Here is a 19,218-nt window from a genome sequence, read left to right as displayed (position 1 = left end):
AAGTGAGATAAAAAGAAAAAAAAAGAATAAAAGTTGAAGTTTGAACAGAAGATAAAAGAAGACAAAAATGTAAAGAAAGAAGCACGCTGAGAACAAGTTTTTATGGTTTATCCACTAGAATCCGCAGTGCTTTTTGGTGAGCTTCCTCCCACTTTTCGACGGCTTCTTCTCAGGAATGCATGAAGAGACCGTTTGGAAATCCTCTTTTTTCGTGGTTAGATACACGTTTCGTCTACGATCTTTCATTGGACCTTTTTTTGTCAATGCTGGGCCACATAGTTAACAAGAACATGCGTTATCGTTTTGAAAACTCCCGAGTAGCATACTCTTACTCTTGCATGAGAGTTAGAGAAGTAGAGTTTTGATGTGTACACAAACTAAACTGTGTTTTTGCCGTGATCAGGTGGCCGAGTGGTTAAGGCGATGGACTGCTAATCCATTGGGGTTTCCCCGCGTGAGTTCGAATCTCATCCTGATCGAATTCTTTTTTTATATTTTTATTTTACGGTTAGCACTAGAATGAATCAATCAGTTTCATGTGTTATCGTCTTGAAGAATTATGCCAGTTATAACATTATAAACTTGGCTGGCTGCATTTGTTCCCCAAATGAAATGTAAGTGGTTGTAGTTTTCAATTCGGAAGCTTCCCTGTAAACGGAAACTAATGAATTGAATGTCAAATGAGAAAGAAATTACCTGAACGACTTGAGAATTCAACTGCGCGAACAACGTTTCTTCCAGGTCTTGTTTTGTTGAAAGCCAATCATCATCACTCCAAAATAGATAGATGGGAACATCCGCAATACCTGTGAAATTATACTGAGGAGGTAGCTTTTGCCCATACGCCTTCAAATTCTTCTCCTCTCCCATATCAAAAGTTGGAACTCCGCCATATGAAAACATTTGATCCAAGTGAGCCATCACATTGCTCGATGAGCCGGCAGGAGTGTGAGCCAAATATACTGGAATCCGGGTTTGATTCCAATTCTCGTTTGCTGTACCAATAAAAAGGAGTGTAATATCAGAGCAAAATTCTTCAAGAGTGTCAAATAAACCACACGTGTACTTTACAATTTTCTTAAAAAGCAAAGAACTTCCAAATAGTTCATCGGACCCATGTTTCTTTACGTATTCTTCATAATCTTTGCCAAAGTGTCTACCGAGAAATAAGAACACGCCGTGAGCATGTTTAATTGAGCCAATTGGAGCCAATGCAAAATATTTCTTAATCTGAAAATTCAAGCTGAGCAGTGTACAAGTTTTTATATATCTAAATAAAACTCGTCTAGAACTCACTTTTCGAGAAAACTTTGGATCAGTTGAAAGTTTTGCAAACATAGTGAGAGTGCCAAGAGAAAATCCAGTGTAATATAAACTTTCCTGACCACTAATTTCTAAAGCCTTTCCAATCATTGCTGGCAAATCGTATTCGGATATTTGATCCCAGCTGTAAACTATAACAAGTTTCCAACATTTGGCATAATTCCCACCTCCAATCCCAAAATTTCGGGTCCTTATCTGGATTCAACGATACATGTTTCCGGCTGTACGTGTTGCCACGAAAATTGCCCAACCACACATCAAACCCGGCGTCAGCGAACACAAATCCAGCACTTTGATGAGGTGAATTGGCGACCCAATCGAAACTAGAGCACAGAAAACCATGCTGTAGAAATATAACAGGACGGGAATTATTCACATCTGACGATGTAGGAACTTCTCGGCCATATGGGATTCTATGAAGTTCCAGAATGAAGCCATCTTTTGTTGTTGTGTTGTAGATCTCAACTGAGTAACCCCATGATTTTATTAATTCCGGCTGAAAAGCTTAATTTACTGAATCTGAATCGAAGTAATTAATTGTAAAAATTACATGTATAAAATTAAAGTTGATGTTTCTCAGTTTGAAATAAATGTATCGGAACAAAAAGAGTGGCCAATTTATTTCCAACTGATAATGAAACAAACAAAACGTAATTTGAGTTTCCAGCCAACAAGAAATAAACTTTAAATAAATATTACTCACCGTATCTAAATAAAACTCAAGATCGACACTTTTTGAGTAATTTGACAGTAATAAAATAATTAACAATGGGATCATTACAGTCATCAAATCACTGATTGATTCTCTCATGTTGCACACAAAACATTATTATTTTCTTTCTCTTTTCCTATCAGTTTACATTCGGTTTTGGTTGTTTTTTGACTAGCGAACTTTAGACTATTGCAGCACAACAAAATGATAATTTTGAACTTTGTTTCGTATCAGTGGAGAGATTTTTGTTTGATTCTTTTTAGTTTTTGAAAAAAAAACCAGAAAATAAAGTTGGGACTCAATTTGCTAAACTAGGCCCAGAAAGCAGTCAGTGCAGATCTGAAAAATTCCAATCGTTTTGAAAATTTGTCTATCAAGTCTAGAAGAATCACTTTATATAAATTTCTGAAAATAATTCACATAACCACGTCGCTCAAGTTGTTTAAACTTAGACAGCTGAGTCTAGTAGGTTTTCAGATATTTTATTCATAACAGACAGCCTTTATCAAATATCGGTTTCAGTCATAAATAATTTTAAGAGCTCTACAGATGACAACTGAAATTGCAGGAGCATCATACATATTATTCCAAGATTTTTGATTCCCTCGTGGATTCCAGTGGTTTGTAGGTCGAATTGTCGCGCAGTCTCAGTAGTCATCGCACAAAAGATTTGTGTGTGTGTGTGTATGTGAAGTGCAAATCGTTTGAGGGTTTGCGAGGAAAATATGTGGACATGACTTGAGAAGACAGTATTAAGATGAGGGAGAAGCCAGACTACGGAAGACGAACGGAGGAATAAATTGAAGGGGAGAAGTATGGATGAATGAGAGGAATAAGAAATACTATTCATTGCTTCTTCTGGCACGATTACATCAGCTTTTGCAACCTTTTTTCGGGTGGAGTGATTATCAACAAAGGTTGAACTGTGTATATGATCATTGAGTTCAAAACGTGATTTGGTTGATTTTGTAAGAAAATTATGAGCAATGAGTCAAACATTCGAATATACCTGTGTTCGAAATGTCATTGAAAGATTAGTTGTAACATTCAAGATTTTAGAAGCTGAGTATCGTCCATAAGAATTTTCTAACTACTTTTATGTAGTCCAAATAACAAGCCAGCATTTTATAGAGTTTTTAAGCGTTCCATTGGGCAAGTTGCCATATTTTCCAAAAATGTGGTTATTTTAGTTAATTCAGGCAATTCTGCAGGTTCAGACTACTAAAATTTTCACTGAACAACTAAAAAATAAAAATATAAATCTTGAAAAATTAGTTTTATTAACAAAATTGTGAAAGCTCAGTTTTCAAGCATTTCTTTAAAAGGAGCATTAACAGAGCATAAGAACATTTTAGAAATCTGTACAAAAAACGCTAAATTTTAAATCCGATTTTTCATTTATGTTGATTCCAAAAATCGGTACAGTACACCGATATTTTAGAAAATGTAGTGTTTTTTTAAAGGTTTTATAGTTTTATTTGAATATTCAAATCAAAACATAACATTTTGAAACTAAAGAGCGCAGTTCACCCAGTTGATAACCCTCTTTGGTTATAATTCCAATATTAGCTTGTGGTTACGTCACAATTCTTGAAACATCGGAGGTTTCGGTGAGTTTCAAAGTTCACCACCCTCTGTTTCTGCGTATCGCGATCTCGTGGGCTCTTCGAGCATCTCCCAAAAATAGTAGAGACGATATACAACAATCTGTGCGGTCAGCAGAAAGAGAAAGAGAGAGAAAAAACGTGCGTGTGTCCGAAATGCAAATATAAAATTGTATTGGAAGGAAGAAGCGAACGTACTGTTGTGTTCCGCGATTGCTCCGCGCGCCGCGCCCTTTTGATACTCATCTTTTCTTCCAATTCCGGAGACTCCCACTTTTTGTAATTTGAAAGAAACACACATAAGACGCGCTTGACCCCTGTCAATTTAGAAGATATGCATCTTTTAGATGAAGGAACAAAAAACCCGCGAAAACGTGGTGTGAATTATTTAAAACTCTTTTTCTCCCCCTCTCATTTCTTCACTCTTTTTCTTCCCAAATCCGTCCGGTTTCCATTTCGCCGTACGTTGACGGTGGTGAACGGTGGAGAGACTTGTTCAGTGTTCTAGATTATATGGTTCGATAAAAAGTACAGTTTTGAATACTTTCCTGTTTTCCATGTATATTTATCTTTTTTGGAATGACACTTTTACCGAATTTGACACCTTCGGATTCTGGTTTTGATGTATTCAAAGTTTAATTACAGTTTTTCTGATTTTCCTTGCCCGGCAAAGTTTGAGTTTTTATTCCAACAATAATTCCAGCAAATGATACTCTTTTCTTGAAACTGGAAAAAAAATCTTGGAAGCTTGTTGAAAAGCTATATAACTCAAGCCTTTTAATTTTTGCCGACTATCGAGTTTTCTGAAATTTTCCTTTCCTCACAATCAGTGGTAACATTTTGAAATAAATGTACGCTAGGTTAAAAAAATATTTTTTGAAATTGAAAAACGTAAAACTTACCATAAGGCCCATTTGTGAAGTGGCAGCAAAAAAATGTTGTGCTATTTACCAGACAATATGCTGCAAAATGCAACAAAAAAAATCAATTACATAATTGATTTCAATTAAAGCGATTTCATTGAACGAGCATATTTTTCCTTTTGCGACCACATGTTTTGAATAAAAATCATTTATTGAATTTAATTGTCAATAAACATTAAATAGTTGTGTCCAGAAGCCATGCTATTACCCATAAGCAAAATTTCACGATTTTTAGCCAACAATAAAGTGCCCGGTCTCGACACAACAAATTTTTGTCAAAAGCGAGAAGGTGTACTGTGATTCAAACTCTCTTTTCTACACAGTTATCATCGATTTTTCATAATTTTTCGTTGAAATTTTTAGACCGAGTACCGTAGCATCGAAAATACTATGATTAGAAATCTGAATTATTCCAATTTCAAATGAGAATTCTAATGCTCTAAACCTGCTCCATAAGCTCATCTACTCCCCCGTAAATTGAATATTTTTCTTATTTTTTTAAAAAATAAGAAAACGAATGTAATAATCCTGACACCACATTGCCGACTGCACAACCGAATCAAATATTTTATTCCTCTCTTCTTTTCTTCTTTGAAGAGCTCATCATCTCCTACATATTTCCTTCCTCTGACGTCTCCAAGTAGAAAAAAAAAGAGTTTGCCTTCTTTTCCCAAGAAGTTTTCTTCCAACTTTTCTCCCATTTCTCATTACTTTTTCTATCGGCTCGTCATCATTTGACGACCCCAACTTATCAATGAATTTAACACTGATAAATGCATTTCCACGTCGTTCCTCGGTTTTCCATTTCATTTTTCTTCGTTTTCTCGTGACTTATAAGCAATGTTTTAGGGAATTAGGGAATGTCATCCTTGAAGGTTTCCAGAATAAAAACTGTCTAGTTTTAGATTATATCATAATTTGAACTGTAGAAAAAATTTCCAAATATCTACTTAATTTACAGAAGTTATCTGGGACACTCTCCACGTTAACAATAATCTCAAATAGATATACTCCGTTCCTCTAATTATTGAATTTTTTAAAAAACTAATTCTAAATGTTTACTCTTATATTATATTTTTTGGGAAATTGCAGTTTTTGCTTTGTTTGCTCTTTATTTCCCACAAAAACTATCATAAAAACTCTCTCTCTCTCTCACTATGCTTCATGAGATTGTTTTTAAAGTTTAAAGTTTTTTATTTGGAATTTAAATTTTTAATATTTTCACACACATTATATTTTTACACCTTGAAACGTCCGTAATCTTCAATAATTTCAGTTGATGGCGGAGGAAGAAGAAGTGTCGAGTGACGATGTGCTTATGGAATCGCGGCCTTCTCTCGTTTCAACGAGAGCCGCGCATCTTTCTCCAAAACTTCAGAGAAGAGGATCCTCATCTGCACGAAAATTCGGTAAGTATTTGAAGAAAACTAGGTCGGTGATGAAGGATACAGCGGTGTTCGATCATCGATCGTCATAAGCTTATCGTAGAGTGTATGTGTGACACTGACCTCTGTTGACCCGCCCGGTGGATTCAATTCTACTATCTGTCCGATGTATCCAATTTAATCTTCCGTTTCTCGTGATGTTTGTGTTGCTATTGACACTTTAAAAAATTAAAAAGATCAGACTAAAAATAGGAACAAGCAAATTTGATAATGATGAACATAAAAGTAAGAGCTCAAAAAATAATTTCTCCACGTTAATAACTTTTTCTCTAACTGTAACAGGAGTGCGCTCACTAAACTTTTTCGAATTTCCACCACGATTGTCTACTTTTAAAAAATGTCCTAAAAAGGTGGCAATCACATCTATGTTCAAAAAATCTCTAAAATAGCACAACTAGCAAGAAAAATATTTCAGCTCGTTTTTAGTTCCAGATGAAACTTATGTCTTTTAAATGTGAGTCTTGAAATATGTCATTACAAAACATTACAGTTCTTTGGCCTGAAAGAATTTTGCAAAGATTTTTGTCAAAAATTTTCAGAATGACCTTTTCTAATTCAATGTGCTCCTTTGTTGCCAATTTTTAAAAGTAACCTATTGCCAAGGCACTCTTTCAAATGATATAGGTTTTATTTAGAATTCTAAAAATATGCTGAAATACTTTCATGGGAGCTGGATTTTTTGCCCGAGCCTTTTGATGCATAGTGTTTTGCACTTTTTATTGTGAATTCTGCAATGTCACCTGATTAACTATTGTGGCGTTTGCTTATGGAAACCGGAGAAAACTAAAATTTCATTGAATGACGTAAGTCACATTTCAAATTTATTCTCACCTTTTCTGGAGTGCACAAAAAATTACATAGGCAATACACTTTTTTTCAAATTTGATGTCCTTTTTCTTTTTGTTTTTCAAAGCATATTTGAGCTATAAAACTTGACCCGAACCTATAAATTACCACTCATCATCGGGTTGTTATCTCGTGTCGGGTTCATCGCAATAACATACATGAAGAATATTGAAAGAAGGTCGTCTCTCGAGTCAGTGAGTGGTGTCTTCTAGTAGTGCACGCCCGGTACCACCACCGGTCAATGTGTTGTTGCCGTTGCCGACGACCATTTTCCGCGCATCTCATCATCTCCCCCTCCCATGGGCCACCTTCCACGTGTTGTCTGCGTACCCTCACCTTCGAAAGAAATGCCAACTGTGAATAACAATATCGTTATGTTGGAGAAAGGACAGGCCGGCACTGACATACACTCACACGCGAGATTTTCGTTAGATCACTTCGGAGTTGTCTGCGTGTTTTTCTTTTTATTTCTATGCTTTTGAGGTAATATGAGACATTTCAAAAAAAAAAATAGAGAATCATCAAAAAAGTGATGAAGAGAATTTGGCAGAGTGAATCGAAAAACTACTTCCGGCTTTTTCTTTTTTTCCCATCTATGTTTTCATTTTTAGTCAGCTGCTTTTATAGTTTTCGTATTTATATTTTTTGTGCTTTTCTTTTCTCTTGTAACCCCTTTAAACTTTTATCAGGACCGATGGAAAATAATTTTCAAACTGTCTGATTAAAATACTTTTTCTCAAATTATTTTCCTGTTGAAAAAAAGAAAGACTCGAGATTTTTTGGTAATATTATTTCCGATTTGATCAATAATCGGGAAAAAACTTTGAAAAAATGTTCCGTTGGAGACTCCCCATGAACATATTTTAAAAGTACATGTGGATTTAAAACAAGTTTGCAGGTTTTTGAAACACACATTTTGGAACTTTATTTTTAAAAACTCACAGTTAGCAAGAAATACAATTTGCAAATTTTTTCTGCAAGTATAAGATTTTTCTAAATTGGAAAAAAAATACCTGAAGCTGCAAAACTTTGCTGTCAGGTGATATTTTATTACCAAAAAGAAAAAAAAATCAAAAATGTTTGAGGAGTAATTTTTTAAAGTATTAAGAGAATTGAAAGAATTTTGTGAATATTAAACCATTTTCCCAGTTTTTTCGCAGTGAAAGCTGATAGTTTTAACGCCATCACATTCATTTTTTTTTAAAGTTTCTCGGCAAAATGGCCTAACTTCGTAGCATACTCTTGCAACTTCTTAACAACCATTAGGCATTTTAGCTTTTAAGCAAACTTCTGCAGCTTTTCAGACGACTTTTGCAATTTTTTAGCAGATGTAAAGCTAAATTTCGCTCACAATCCCGTTGGTTTTCGCAACTTCTTAACAGCTTTTTACAAAGTTATATGAATGTTTTTATTAAGTTGCAGGAGATTGCTATGAAGTTGCGACGTTTTGCCGAGTTGGAGTTAACATAATTTCTGATGTGTCTAGTTGGGTAGTTCAACTGGTCAACATCATTTTCATCCCTGTCATTCTCAAAAAACGGAGCACTACCCTTGATCTAACCTAACCCAAAAAAACTAAACAAACAGTGACCCTGGCACGGCTTGCTCCTAAAGCAAACCCATTGAGCTTCTCCCCAATTTTTTCACAGTTAGTTCTCCTTCTCGTCCCTTCTTTCTCAATTCCACAGCGTGACCATCATCACTAGCCCAATGGATCCACGCCCCATCTACATCATACAGGGGGCCGACGACACCGAATCCAGTTTCAATTCATGGCTATTGCTGACTGCTTCTTGCCCTCATTTTCCTCTTTGCTACATGCCACATTCTCTCACTCTATGTCCTCTTCGGTGTAGGCATCGTCTCCATCGTCGTACAGTTGGACGTTGATGACGATGAAGACTAGGGGCATTCAAAAACTGGCCAAAGGCATTGAATGATGAAGGACAAGAACACCTATATGCTTCTGTAAACATCGATGCTTTTGTAAATTTTATGTTTACGCACCTTTTGTCGCCTCCCCCACACATAAATTGCTATTTTCGGAATGTTTCTTCTGACCTCCTACAATTGTCCCATCAGGCCGATTCAATTACACATTTCAATCTAGTCTTATTATTGATTAGACACATCATCACATCCTCCTCTTCCGTCCCTGCTACTTCCTTCAAAACATAAACTTTTACGACTTTTTTTTCTTCTCTTCTTCTTCTTATGTCTTCTTTTTCTTCTTCCAGACGATGTTGGCATAACCAGATTTTGCCACGTATGCACTCACACATCTATCCGATCAACCATCTCGTTATCCTTGCATTCCTCCCGTTTTTCTTCAATTCATCTTCCTCTTATCGCATTAGATGAGAACCTTAGGTCATCATCATCATCATCATCTTCAGAAATTTCTGCCTTCATTCAGCTAAGAATCTCACTCAAAAAACCGAAAAATGGCATTGGGAAATGGGTTAAAACTCAACTTATTACACTTGGAATCCAGAAAAATCAGACCGGCACATCTACAAAATGAGTCAGTGTAGCATGTTCTACCAAGATTTTTTAAGTTAAAATTTAGCGATAAATTATAGAAAAATACTTGTTTCATCTGAAAATACCTGTTATTTCAGTTGGAACAACATTTAAAAAAGTGCTCCACAAGTTCCTGGAAGGTACAAATTGCCGATAAAAATTGCAGTAATTTGCCGGATTCTTCCTCAGCAATTTGCAGCTTGAAACAATTTTTTGAGCAATTTTTCAGTTGTTCCAAACTAAGTGAAGACTATTTTCTCATAAAACAAGTATTTATCTACATATAACACTAATTTTCAACAAAGAACATGCTTCCCTCGCTCATTTTGTAGAATTGCTAGTAGGGAATCGCCGCGCAAACCTTGTGAAATGGATGCCCCGATTTTCGAATTGTTGAAATTCCAATTTTCAAACTATATCCGCCTGATACTTCCAATATCAAATATCGAGACGTTTCCATCTCTAGTGTCCCAATTTGATAAACATATCCTGAGGCAACTACAACTCTATTTTCCATCTGGAATTTGTTTCAAATGCCGGTAAGCCACCGGTTAGGATCATCACCCACTATTCCCATCGAAGATTTAAGCAATTAAGCAATGTCTCCGCAAAAAGGAGAAGCATTCATAATTGTGTGTATGTGTGCTGTTCATTGTGTAATTCGGTGTCCTCTCCTCAATCTCTGCTTGGTTATTCATTGCGAAGATATCGAATTGGGACATGAAAGATGGAGGCGCGAAATGAATCGAAGAGTGCGCAGACGTACATGCGCGTATCCACCAACACAATGACCCAAATAAGATGTAGAAGCATAGAGAGAAGCAGAAGACAAGAACATTGAAAGAGATTGAGAGAGAGTAAGTAGAAGGGACGGTATATGTGTCCCTTTGACAGTTTTGGCGCGCGCGCGTGTACAGTCACCGTCTCAAAAGTTTTAGGCGAACCCCGCTTCGATACCTCCGGGAGAGCGCGGGAGAGAGAGAGGATTCTCGCCTCTCCTGTCATCATCGTCCCGAGGCCATCTCGCCACACCAGGTACCTGGTTGCGTCCCGAGGGGACATCGAGATAGTACTGAGAAATGAGAGATCTCAGGGACGAGATACGTACCAAGTTGCGTTGCACTTCTGTGTTCACACTAACGCTGGCACGACCGTCTGGCGCTGCGATCCATGCTTTCTAAAAAAGTGCATTTGTGGGGCGGCCCCGGTTCCAGGGTTCCAGGTTCTTTGTTTTTGGTTCACCTCCTTGTTGTCTCCTCCCCCGTGTTCCAGTTTGACTGTGTAATCGAGACTTGTTTCAAGTTTTAAAATATTGTTCCTTGTGAGGGTGTAGACTGGAATTCTCGTCTGTAGGTCAATATGATTCACGTCTGCCAAGGATGCTGACAGCATGAGTTTTACCGCCTCCCGTCATACTCTTGTGTGCAATTTGTAGTTTTTTTATTTTTTTATTTTTTGCTTTCTAATTTCCCTCAATTTCAAATTTCAGTATTCAATTTTTACTGATTTTCTGTGAGTTTTACGCGTCAAGTATGATCTACAAAAAGAAGATATGAATACAGTTTAGTCCTATCTTTGAATATAATATGTCAGAACATTTTTTAATGTTTCCTAATACCAAGTTCAAACTCTAGACCATGAAATTCATCTTTGATATATTAATACATTTATTACACCCAGCACGGAGACATTCACCAGTTGCACAATAGCGGTGTCGTCTGCTCTCAGCTGATTAGCTCACAGCTGTTTGATTCGTGTGTTCATTTCTAAAGATTATTGTTAGTCCGCCGCCCAGTACCAACTTTTCCATCCTCCACCACGATACACATTCTTCCAATTTTTCCTACCTTTCACGTACAACATACATCCATCTTCATTTTCGTGGAACTTGTGATGCAATTCAGCAATTTGTTTGTTTTTGTTTGCAATTGGAACCAGATTCTAGTTTGTTGTTCATATCCAAGTGGACCTGTAATGCTTTCATAAATTGTTTCCATTCTTCAATGACCACGTGATCAGTTAGCTTTGATCGTCTTAGCTGATCGGTGTTTGAGCTTCTACTATGGAATTGTTATGATCTCCAATTATATTCCTGCAGATGGATTCTTCCAAGCACATATAAATTTCAAGTTTCCCCAGTTTCGTTCCTTTTTTTCTACATTTTTCTCCTATAGGTGACACATTTTGTACACATACACTCGTATATTCTTTACGATTTCGCATTTTCCAAATTCGTATCGCTTACATTTCCACACAAGAGCGTATGCCAATAATGGGTGGAAGAAAAATGAGCTCTGTTTGTTTTTTGTCTTCTTTTGCCAGTTCCCATGCTAATCTTTAGAAATGCTTCCAGCTTTTTTTGTGTTCCAAAGATATAAATTTAGAGATATGAACGTAATTTTTTTATGTTGTTAAATAATTTTAAAGTTTGTTTTCCAAAGTAGTCTAGTTCACAAATTACATCATTGGTGTAGAAAATATTAAGCAGGAATTTTTTATCGATTTTAGCAAACTAGCAGCTACCAAACCCTGAAATTTTTGAACTTGAAACTACCGCACCTATTTGTTTGTAGAAAATGTGAAAATTTAACTTTTCTTGAGTCGGTCAAAAAGTGCATTTATATTCATATCTTAATAACCAATTCTCACCCGTTTACCTTTCCTCTATGTATTCATCTATTTTTTAAGCTTATCCAATAGAGGAACTTCCTTCTTTTTCTCTTTCTCCTTCCTCATGTATATTTACGAAAACGGGACAGACAGGCACATCCACAATAGTTTGTGGTTGTTCTTGTGGTACACCACCAAATACTCATCTCGAACACTTCCGCATTGGTTTTTTTGTTATTAACTATCTTTTTTTGAAGAAATAATAACTACGATCTATAGTCTGGACTTTGAAGTTATTTACTTTTGAGCTTTTCTCAGAAAATTGAGAAAATCTTAATTTTACACAAAAAGCGTTCAGTTTTTTTGGGATTTAATTGTGAGAAAGAATCGATCGAAAATCGGAAGACCTAATGAATAATTTCTATTTGTAATATTTTTTCCGTTTTTCTAGATGATGACTAAAACGTTTCAAAAGATGCCGATGTGACTTGTGAAAAGTAGTCCTGAAAGGACACCGCCTTTTCCTACTCCTTCTTTTTTTTCAACGGCTTCCTTCGTTTCCATCAGTCCATCTTCAACATCTTCGTTTTTCCTTTATTCTTCCCCTCCATTTGCCAATTCACATACTCTTATTTTCCATCTTTTCCTCTATCTTTGTGGCCTTTTCGCTCCTGTTTCTTGTTATTCATTCTTCTGTCCGTTTTCCGTTTTTTCGAGGAGCATAATTCATCGTCTTTGGCTCTTTTAAGTTCAAAACATGCGTCGTCAAATGAAAACGCTCACTCTAGAAAATGAAAAAAAAATTGGAGCCACTTTTCACGTATTTTTACTTTCAAAATTCTAATAGATCTAAGATAACTTTATTCCGGAATTTGCCTTCGTCAACAATCGAATCCATTTCTCGAGAAACAGCTTTTGAATTTATTCGTTTGGAAAATGAGAAAAAAACTGAAAACGAGAAAAAGATAAAACGTCAGAATTGCGTAGGAGCTCAGTCGTTTTCATTTTCATATTAATATAACATTTATTTTCGTTTCATATTCTTGAGTGACATTTGCAAAATATCAAGTTTTAATTTCAAAATAGTCATGTTTGCTCAAAGCCATTTGTGCTCTGAAATCAAAGCTTCTAAGAAAATTACTTCCTTTTTATGCTTCTGAAATTTGTTTTTCAAGCTTAGTCATATATCTGCTGTTTTTGCGTTTTTTGTTTAACTTTCTTTAGTTTTAAAAACCACAGGTTGGAAAAATTTGGCAAAAATATAAGAACACAAAAACCGTATTCCTCAAATTTGAAAAAGCATATCCATGTTATCATTTATTGTATCAAAAAATTTTCAACTGATAAAATGACTTTCACTTCTTTTTCTATAATTTCGCAGATTATTAGTTTTAGTTTTTGTTGTCAAAAAGTTGATTTTTCGGTCTAGAACGAAATCAAACCCTGACTTTATTCACAATTTTCAAGAAGTAAAAACTAATCTGATGAGAGTGCAAAACTTGCTATATGACGCACGCTGAGAGTAAGTGCGGTGCCGGAAAAGTGCATCCACTCCTGACTTTTTTCTTCTTCTAAATTTGAACAATTTATTCTTCTTCCATCCACCCGATCATTCTCAACCATTGTTTCTCATTGGTTACGAGGTCATTTTCTATCAATTCTAGGGACAGGTTCCATTTTGTGTCCGTTCCTCTTTTCACATCCATGTATCATCTCATTTCACAGTGTTCACAACAGAAGAAGAAGAAGAAGTAAAGGAAGAAGAACCGGCATTTTTGCCCGTTTCTGTCATCCATTTTCCTCTCACCGCATCCTTTTTCTCTTACATCTCCACCACCCTCTCTCTATCTCTCCCTTGCCTACTCTACTCCACACTTTCGGTCCAGACCGGGGGCCGGGGCATTCTCTTTTGCTCTCGCACTCACTCACTAACGCACAAATTTCTCAGGCCTCATACAACACTATACATACATGCGTTTCTTGGTTTCTCAATGTCCCATTTTTCCTTCACTGAGAGCCTCCCAACCAATTGACTTTTGCTCCTCGTGTCAAATTTTTCGAGCATCATTTTTGAAATTTCTATCGCAACATTTTTCGAGCAATCCTTCTAGTATTTGTGTCCAAATTCCTTCGCAAGATAAATTCTTTTCTTTTTTGTAAAAATTAGTTATCTTTTGATAAATTTGTGAACTTGGTTCATGAGTATGCCCAAGCTTCCCCTCGCAAAATTTAACTTTTTCCCTACCTGTTCATAGTTTAAATTTCCTAAATTAACTTTTTTCAGCTATTCGGAATCTGCCACCATCTACTCAGCGTGTGACGCGACGATCAACTCGCAGAGGCAGCAGCACCGCTTCGACGTCGTGCGTGCCTGCTTTCGAAGGACCGACATCGTCTCTGGTTGGCCAGGAGATGTCGTCCTCTTCGTCACCATTCTTCCATCCTCCACCTCAACAAGTGATGGATGATACGACACAGCAATCGCCCAGTTACTCACAAAACTCGAATTCTCCATCACAACATACGTTCGAGTCAATGGAACCTGCTGCTGGAGGATCAACGTCGATGAGATATTCACCATCGGGAAGCTCCGAAGCAGACAATCCGACACTCGGATTGTTTTCTGCACAAGCCTCTTATCCGTAAGCTGTTTTTACAATTTCATTTCTAATATATCAAATCGAGAATAAATGTATCACATCACCAGTGACTGTTACCAAATGTTAATCCGTTTCAGATACTCCCTCCGAAAACGTCGGCCTTGTTTGACAAAGGATGAGGATTTGTGCTTCCCGATTACAGCTGCAACAGCTGATGAGACACCTCAACCCACGATGAAAAAGTTCAAGCTGGAATGTCTTTCACCTGGCGAAGCTCGAGAGTGAGTTGATTTTTGACTAAAAAAAAAAGAAAAATCCGGCTTGAATCTTTGTTTCTATCAAAAATATAAGAAAAATAATGATATCCAAAATGCATAATTTTATGAAAAAGTATCACCTCGTCCCCTTTCAATTTCGAGTCAACTTTCTGGCGATCCCTCGCCGGAAGCCACTGTAAAATAAAAATAAAAATCAGAAGGTCGAGGGAGACATCGCACATAAAGTCTCCATTTTTGAGATAAGAAATAATGAAAAAAATGATAACAAGATTAAAATTCTCTGAATTTTAAAAACTGGTTGTATCGTCACCCTTTATTCTATTTTTCCAGTTTCTCGATTGAAGACGAGAGCGGCACAAACCTGGAAGCCAAAATGGAGACAACGGAATGTGAACCAGAAGAAGAGGAGGCGGTGGAAGAAGAAGATCAACAAGATCATATCAATAGACTCCCCGAAGAACTTCTTCTCAAAGTGTTTTCATTTCTTCCTGATAAATCGCTGCTTGCATGTAGTTCAGTCTCATACCGATTCAATCAAATTTCGAATAGTCATGAAGTGTGGAAGGAGCTGTATTGTAATTTATATGACTATCGAATTCCACTTTTCCACCCATCTCATGCAAAATTCGAGTTCCGGGAACAGAGCCGTTGGCGGGATGGTAATCCATGGAAAGAGTCCCATCGACAGCTTCATCATGGAGTTCATGTGATGAAAGAGCCACGGGTCAATCTTCGATCTGTCAACTATCGTTGTTTCGATCAAATTGAGAAGGCTCAATCGTTCTTGGAGGAGGATGAGTATAGAGAGAAACTTATTTTCTTGCACACTGGTGTTCATGAGCCAATCGACACAATTCTCATCAACACAGATGTGCAGATTATCGGAGCAAGTGACTCACGAGATATCACATCTTCGGTTGTTCTCGAAGGAAGTAAAAATACCGCATTGACATTCACTGATGGAAGTGCAAACGCGTATTTCGGATTCATCACAGTCCGGTTTCGGGCTGATCCAGTGTGCAGGCAGCAGCCACAGATTGCTCAGCAGGCTCAACAAATGAATCATTTCTATTCGATTTTAGTGACTGATAAGGATGCAATGCCATATATTGAAAGATGTGATATCACTTCGAAAGTTGGAAATGGTGCAGCTGTATGTGTGAAGAAAAGTGCGGCTCCTAAAGTAAGTAGATTTTTTTTATTTTCGGAAATGTTCATTTTAAAAGTTTGACTCTTTTTAACTAATTTTAAAATAAATCTTCATCAGCTCAGCTTTCAATAACAATAATTGTATTCCAGTTCAAATATTGCACAGTTCTTGATTGTGAAAATGTTGGAATCTACATTACTGACAACGCCACCGGACACTATGAGCACTGTGAAATTGCTCGAAATACTTTGGCTGGTGTCTGGGTGAAAAATCATGCGAATCCCTACTTCCGAAAGTGTACAATTCATTCTGGAAAGGATGTGGGAGTTTTCACATTTGAGTGAGTTGTTTTTTATCTCATTTGACACATTTTTAATATCCGATCAATTTCAGACATGGTCAGGGTTACTTTGAAAAGTGCAATATCCATTCAAATCGGATATCTGGCATCGAGGTGAAAAATTCGGCAAATCCGGTTGTGATTCGATGCGAAGTGCATCATGGTTACACTGGAGGTATCTATGTTCATGAGAGAGGACGTGGCCAGTTTATGGAGAATCGGATATATGCGAACGCGTATGCAGGTATCTGGATCACTTCGCATTCTGATCCGACTATCCGAAAGAATGAGATTTTCACTGGACAACAGGGTGGAGTCTACATCTTTGGTGAAGGACGAGGACTCATCGAGCAGAATAATATTTATGGAAACGCGTTGGCTGGAATTCAGATCCGCTCACAATCCGATCCAATCGTAAGATTGAATAAGATTCACGATGGATTGCACGGAGGAATTTATGTTCACGAGAAAGGAAGAGGATTGATTGAAGAGAATGAAGTTTATGGAAATACGTTGGCAGGAATCTGGGTAACAACTGGTTCAAGTCCAATTCTGCGCAAAAATAGAATTCATTCTGGAAAACAGGTTTGTAAATTTATTCATTTTCAAAGTTCAGCTTTTTAATGATCAGTATTTAGGTCGGAGTATACTTCTACGATCAAGGTCACGGACTTCTTGAAGAAAATGATATTTTCAATCATTTGTATTCCGGAGTGCAAATTCGAACGGGATCAAACCCAAAAATCACAAGGAATAAGATTTGGGGAGGTCAGAATGGAGGTGTACTCGTGTACAATGGAGGAAAGGGATGCTTGGAAGGTGAGCTTTTTGTTCAGTTTTTGAAGATCCATTAAATTGAAAAACGGTGACTAAGGTTTCTGCGACATGCGGGCTGTCTCCTACCAACTTGCATACTGCACAATTTTCAAGCAATATCGCTACAAAATTTTAATTTCCAGACAATGAAATCTTCGATAATGCAATGGCGGGTGTCTGGATCAAAACAGACAGTGAGCCAACTCTTCGACGAAACAAGATCTACGACGGAAGAGATGGCGGAGTTTGTATTTTCAATCGTGGTAAAGGTCTTCTCGAGGACAATGAAATCTTCCGAAATGCGCAAGCTGGTGTTCTCATTTCAACCGAATCGAATCCAACTCTACGAAGAAATCGAGTATTTGATGGAAAATCGGCGGGAATCGAGATCACGAATGGAGCGACAGCTACACTAGAAGAAAATCAATTGTTCAGAAATAAATATGGAGGTGAGGAAGAAACACATATTGCGAAGCTGCTTATCAAATCATCTTATACTATCGGAGATTAAGCCCATCATTATTTTTCTTGATCTTTTAATTTTTTTTGCAGGACTTTGCGTAGCAACCGGTGTCACTCCAGTGCAACGTGGAAATCGTATCTATGACAACCATGACACAATTTCTAGAGCTATCAAGACTGGCCTGTGTCTCTTCAAAGTGAGCAGCAACAACAGTTTTCCGATGCACAATTTCTATAGGTGAGTCTTAATTTCCAACGAGAAGCTGTCAGTAATATACTTGACATTTCAGATGTACCACGTGTAACACGACGGAACGTAATGCGATCTGCACCAACTGCATCAGAACATGCCATCGTGGTCATTCTGTAGAACTTGTGAGGTTCGATAGGTATGTCGTTTTCATTTTGAGAAAAAATTAGAAATTTTCGGTTTTTGAGAAGAACTTTTTGTTGCTCCGCTGTTCGGATTTCGCTACAAAAATTAAAATTGTAAATTCAAATTCAAAGTTTCTAGTACAAAGCGACTCCAAAAAAAGAGAAAAATCGTTTATTATTTTCTTTTTTTTCAATAAAAATAATTTCAGATTCTTCTGCGACTGTGGTGCTGGAACTCTCGAACGGCACTGTCACCTGCAAAATGTGCCACGTGACAACGACACTGTCTATGACTCAGCGACGCCGATCTCCACTGAGACTGGCACCGAAATTTAAGGACGAAAAACTTTTCACCTTCTCCACAAATATATCATTCACTTCTTCTCTCATGTTCGTGTTTTGTATTCATTATCACATCACACTACCCATTTCGCAGTCTTTCATACCGATTTGAGATCTCTTTCTCTTTTCCTCCCAATTATTTTCTTCGAACTTTTTTGGTGTAATTTAACACTCTAGCTTTTTTTTTCGTTCACGTTTTTCCGCATTGCTTATCACTTTTATCTTTCAACCTTTTTAAAGTGCAAACTTTTCTGTGATATAGTTGATCCTTTAAGTCTTTTTGCGGCCCCAAACTCTCTTTCTCCCTGCCTTGTTCTCTTTTACAGTCATGTTAATATGGTAATAGTTTAATAAATTCTGTTTTTTCTTTAATTTTAATGGCGTACGAAACCAGGAAAAACATTTAACTTTTTATTTTTATTAGTTCCATTTAGAAAAAAAGAGGAGCAAATATAACAACTAGGCAGGTCACATTTTGAGTACGGTAGGCGGCGCTTATCCTAAAGCGATAATAATAAAATACATATTTTACTAATCACGTCACTATTCAATCGAAATCCATTGAGTAAATAATCTATATTTATACACCCTCAAATTTTTTAAATTTCTGAAATATCTCAATGCTCCACTGAAATTTCAGGATCATTACCCTGTCATTGTCTCTTTGACTTCCTTCTCACTTGATTCCTTGTTGAACTTGCCAACTCCATGTGTTTACGAGATCATTGTGGACAAAATACGAAATGTGTGAGTATTTAGAGCAACAGACACCACCCAAAAAATCAAACACTTACAAATAGTTACGGTCGCGTCTTGAACTCGGCGAGCAAACAGTGACAACAAGTTGCCAGTGGTATACAAGTGTGCAC

General features: G+C 36.9%; 3 protein-coding genes and 7 non-coding genes across 12 annotated transcripts; 6 read left to right on the top strand and 4 right to left on the bottom strand.

Moving 5' to 3' along the window:
* Nucleotides 1–146: 146 nt before the first annotated feature.
* On the bottom strand, nt 147–2,162 carry lipl-4 (Lipase lipl-4; the record flags this gene model as incomplete). Of its 2 annotated transcripts, NM_072261.5 has the most annotated exons (5): nt 147–648; nt 697–1,230; nt 1,297–1,447; nt 1,491–1,819; nt 2,027–2,162. In NM_072261.5, the coding sequence occupies 5 exons, from the start codon at nt 2,132–2,134 to the stop codon at nt 535–537; spliced, it is 1,236 nt and encodes a 411-aa protein (NP_504662.1). The 2 variants fall into 2 exon arrangements, with proteins under 2 accessions (NP_504662.1, NP_001300136.1); NM_001313207.3 differs by lacking the exons at nt 1,491–1,819; nt 2,027–2,162 and having other exon boundaries at nt 535–648; nt 1,297–1,413.
* On the top strand, nt 398–479 carry K04A8.t2. The gene has a single exon. It is a non-coding gene; the product is annotated as a tRNA-Ser (tRNA).
* On the top strand, nt 2,043–2,260 carry K04A8.15. Its single transcript, NR_068934.1, has one exon. It is a non-coding gene; the product is annotated as an Unclassified non-coding RNA K04A8.15 (non-coding RNA).
* A 280-nt stretch (nt 2,261–2,540) lies between these two features.
* K04A8.20 (Ovule protein) lies at nt 2,541–2,885 on the bottom strand (the record flags this gene model as incomplete). The annotated part of the gene is made up of 1 exon (NM_001307846.3): nt 2,541–2,885. The coding sequence occupies one exon, from the start codon at nt 2,883–2,885 to the stop codon at nt 2,541–2,543; it is 345 nt and encodes a 114-aa protein (NP_001294775.1).
* Nucleotides 2,886–3,074: 189 nt separating this feature from the next.
* K04A8.14 lies at nt 3,075–3,199 on the bottom strand. Its single transcript, NR_068933.1, has one exon. It is a non-coding gene; the product is annotated as an Unclassified non-coding RNA K04A8.14 (non-coding RNA).
* A 411-nt stretch (nt 3,200–3,610) lies between these two features.
* K04A8.12 lies at nt 3,611–3,754 on the top strand. Its single transcript, NR_068932.1, has one exon. It is a non-coding gene; the product is annotated as an Unclassified non-coding RNA K04A8.12 (non-coding RNA).
* A 2,087-nt stretch (nt 3,755–5,841) lies between these two features.
* dre-1 lies at nt 5,842–18,719 on the top strand (the record flags this gene model as incomplete). 2 transcript variants are annotated; one of them, NM_001380672.1, is made up of 11 exons in its annotated part: nt 5,842–5,971; nt 14,271–14,628; nt 14,724–14,867; nt 15,195–16,047; nt 16,164–16,354; nt 16,408–16,939; nt 16,993–17,173; nt 17,314–17,619; nt 17,723–17,870; nt 17,923–18,021; nt 18,217–18,343. In NM_001380672.1, the coding sequence occupies 11 exons, from the start codon at nt 5,842–5,844 to the stop codon at nt 18,341–18,343; spliced, it is 3,069 nt and encodes a 1,022-aa protein (NP_001368566.1). The 2 variants fall into 2 exon arrangements, with proteins under 2 accessions (NP_001368566.1, NP_001379860.1); NM_001392535.1 differs by lacking the exon at nt 5,842–5,971 and having other exon boundaries at nt 18,217–18,719.
* K04A8.11 lies at nt 8,562–8,767 on the bottom strand. Its single transcript, NR_068931.1, has one exon. It is a non-coding gene; the product is annotated as an Unclassified non-coding RNA K04A8.11 (non-coding RNA).
* K04A8.17 lies at nt 10,047–10,196 on the top strand. The gene has a single exon (NR_068930.1). It is a non-coding gene; the product is annotated as an Unclassified non-coding RNA K04A8.17 (non-coding RNA).
* Nucleotides 10,334–10,449, top strand: K04A8.16. The gene has a single exon (NR_068929.1). It is a non-coding gene; the product is annotated as an Unclassified non-coding RNA K04A8.16 (non-coding RNA).
* Nucleotides 18,720–19,218: the final 499 nt, after the last annotated feature.

This window comes from Caenorhabditis elegans, chromosome V (assembly GCF_000002985.6).
Source record: "Caenorhabditis elegans chromosome V".
Lineage (NCBI taxonomy): Eukaryota > Metazoa > Nematoda > Chromadorea > Rhabditida > Rhabditidae > Caenorhabditis > Caenorhabditis elegans.
Note: the sequence above shows the minus strand (reverse complement) of the source record. Positions and strands in the feature narration are given on the sequence as shown.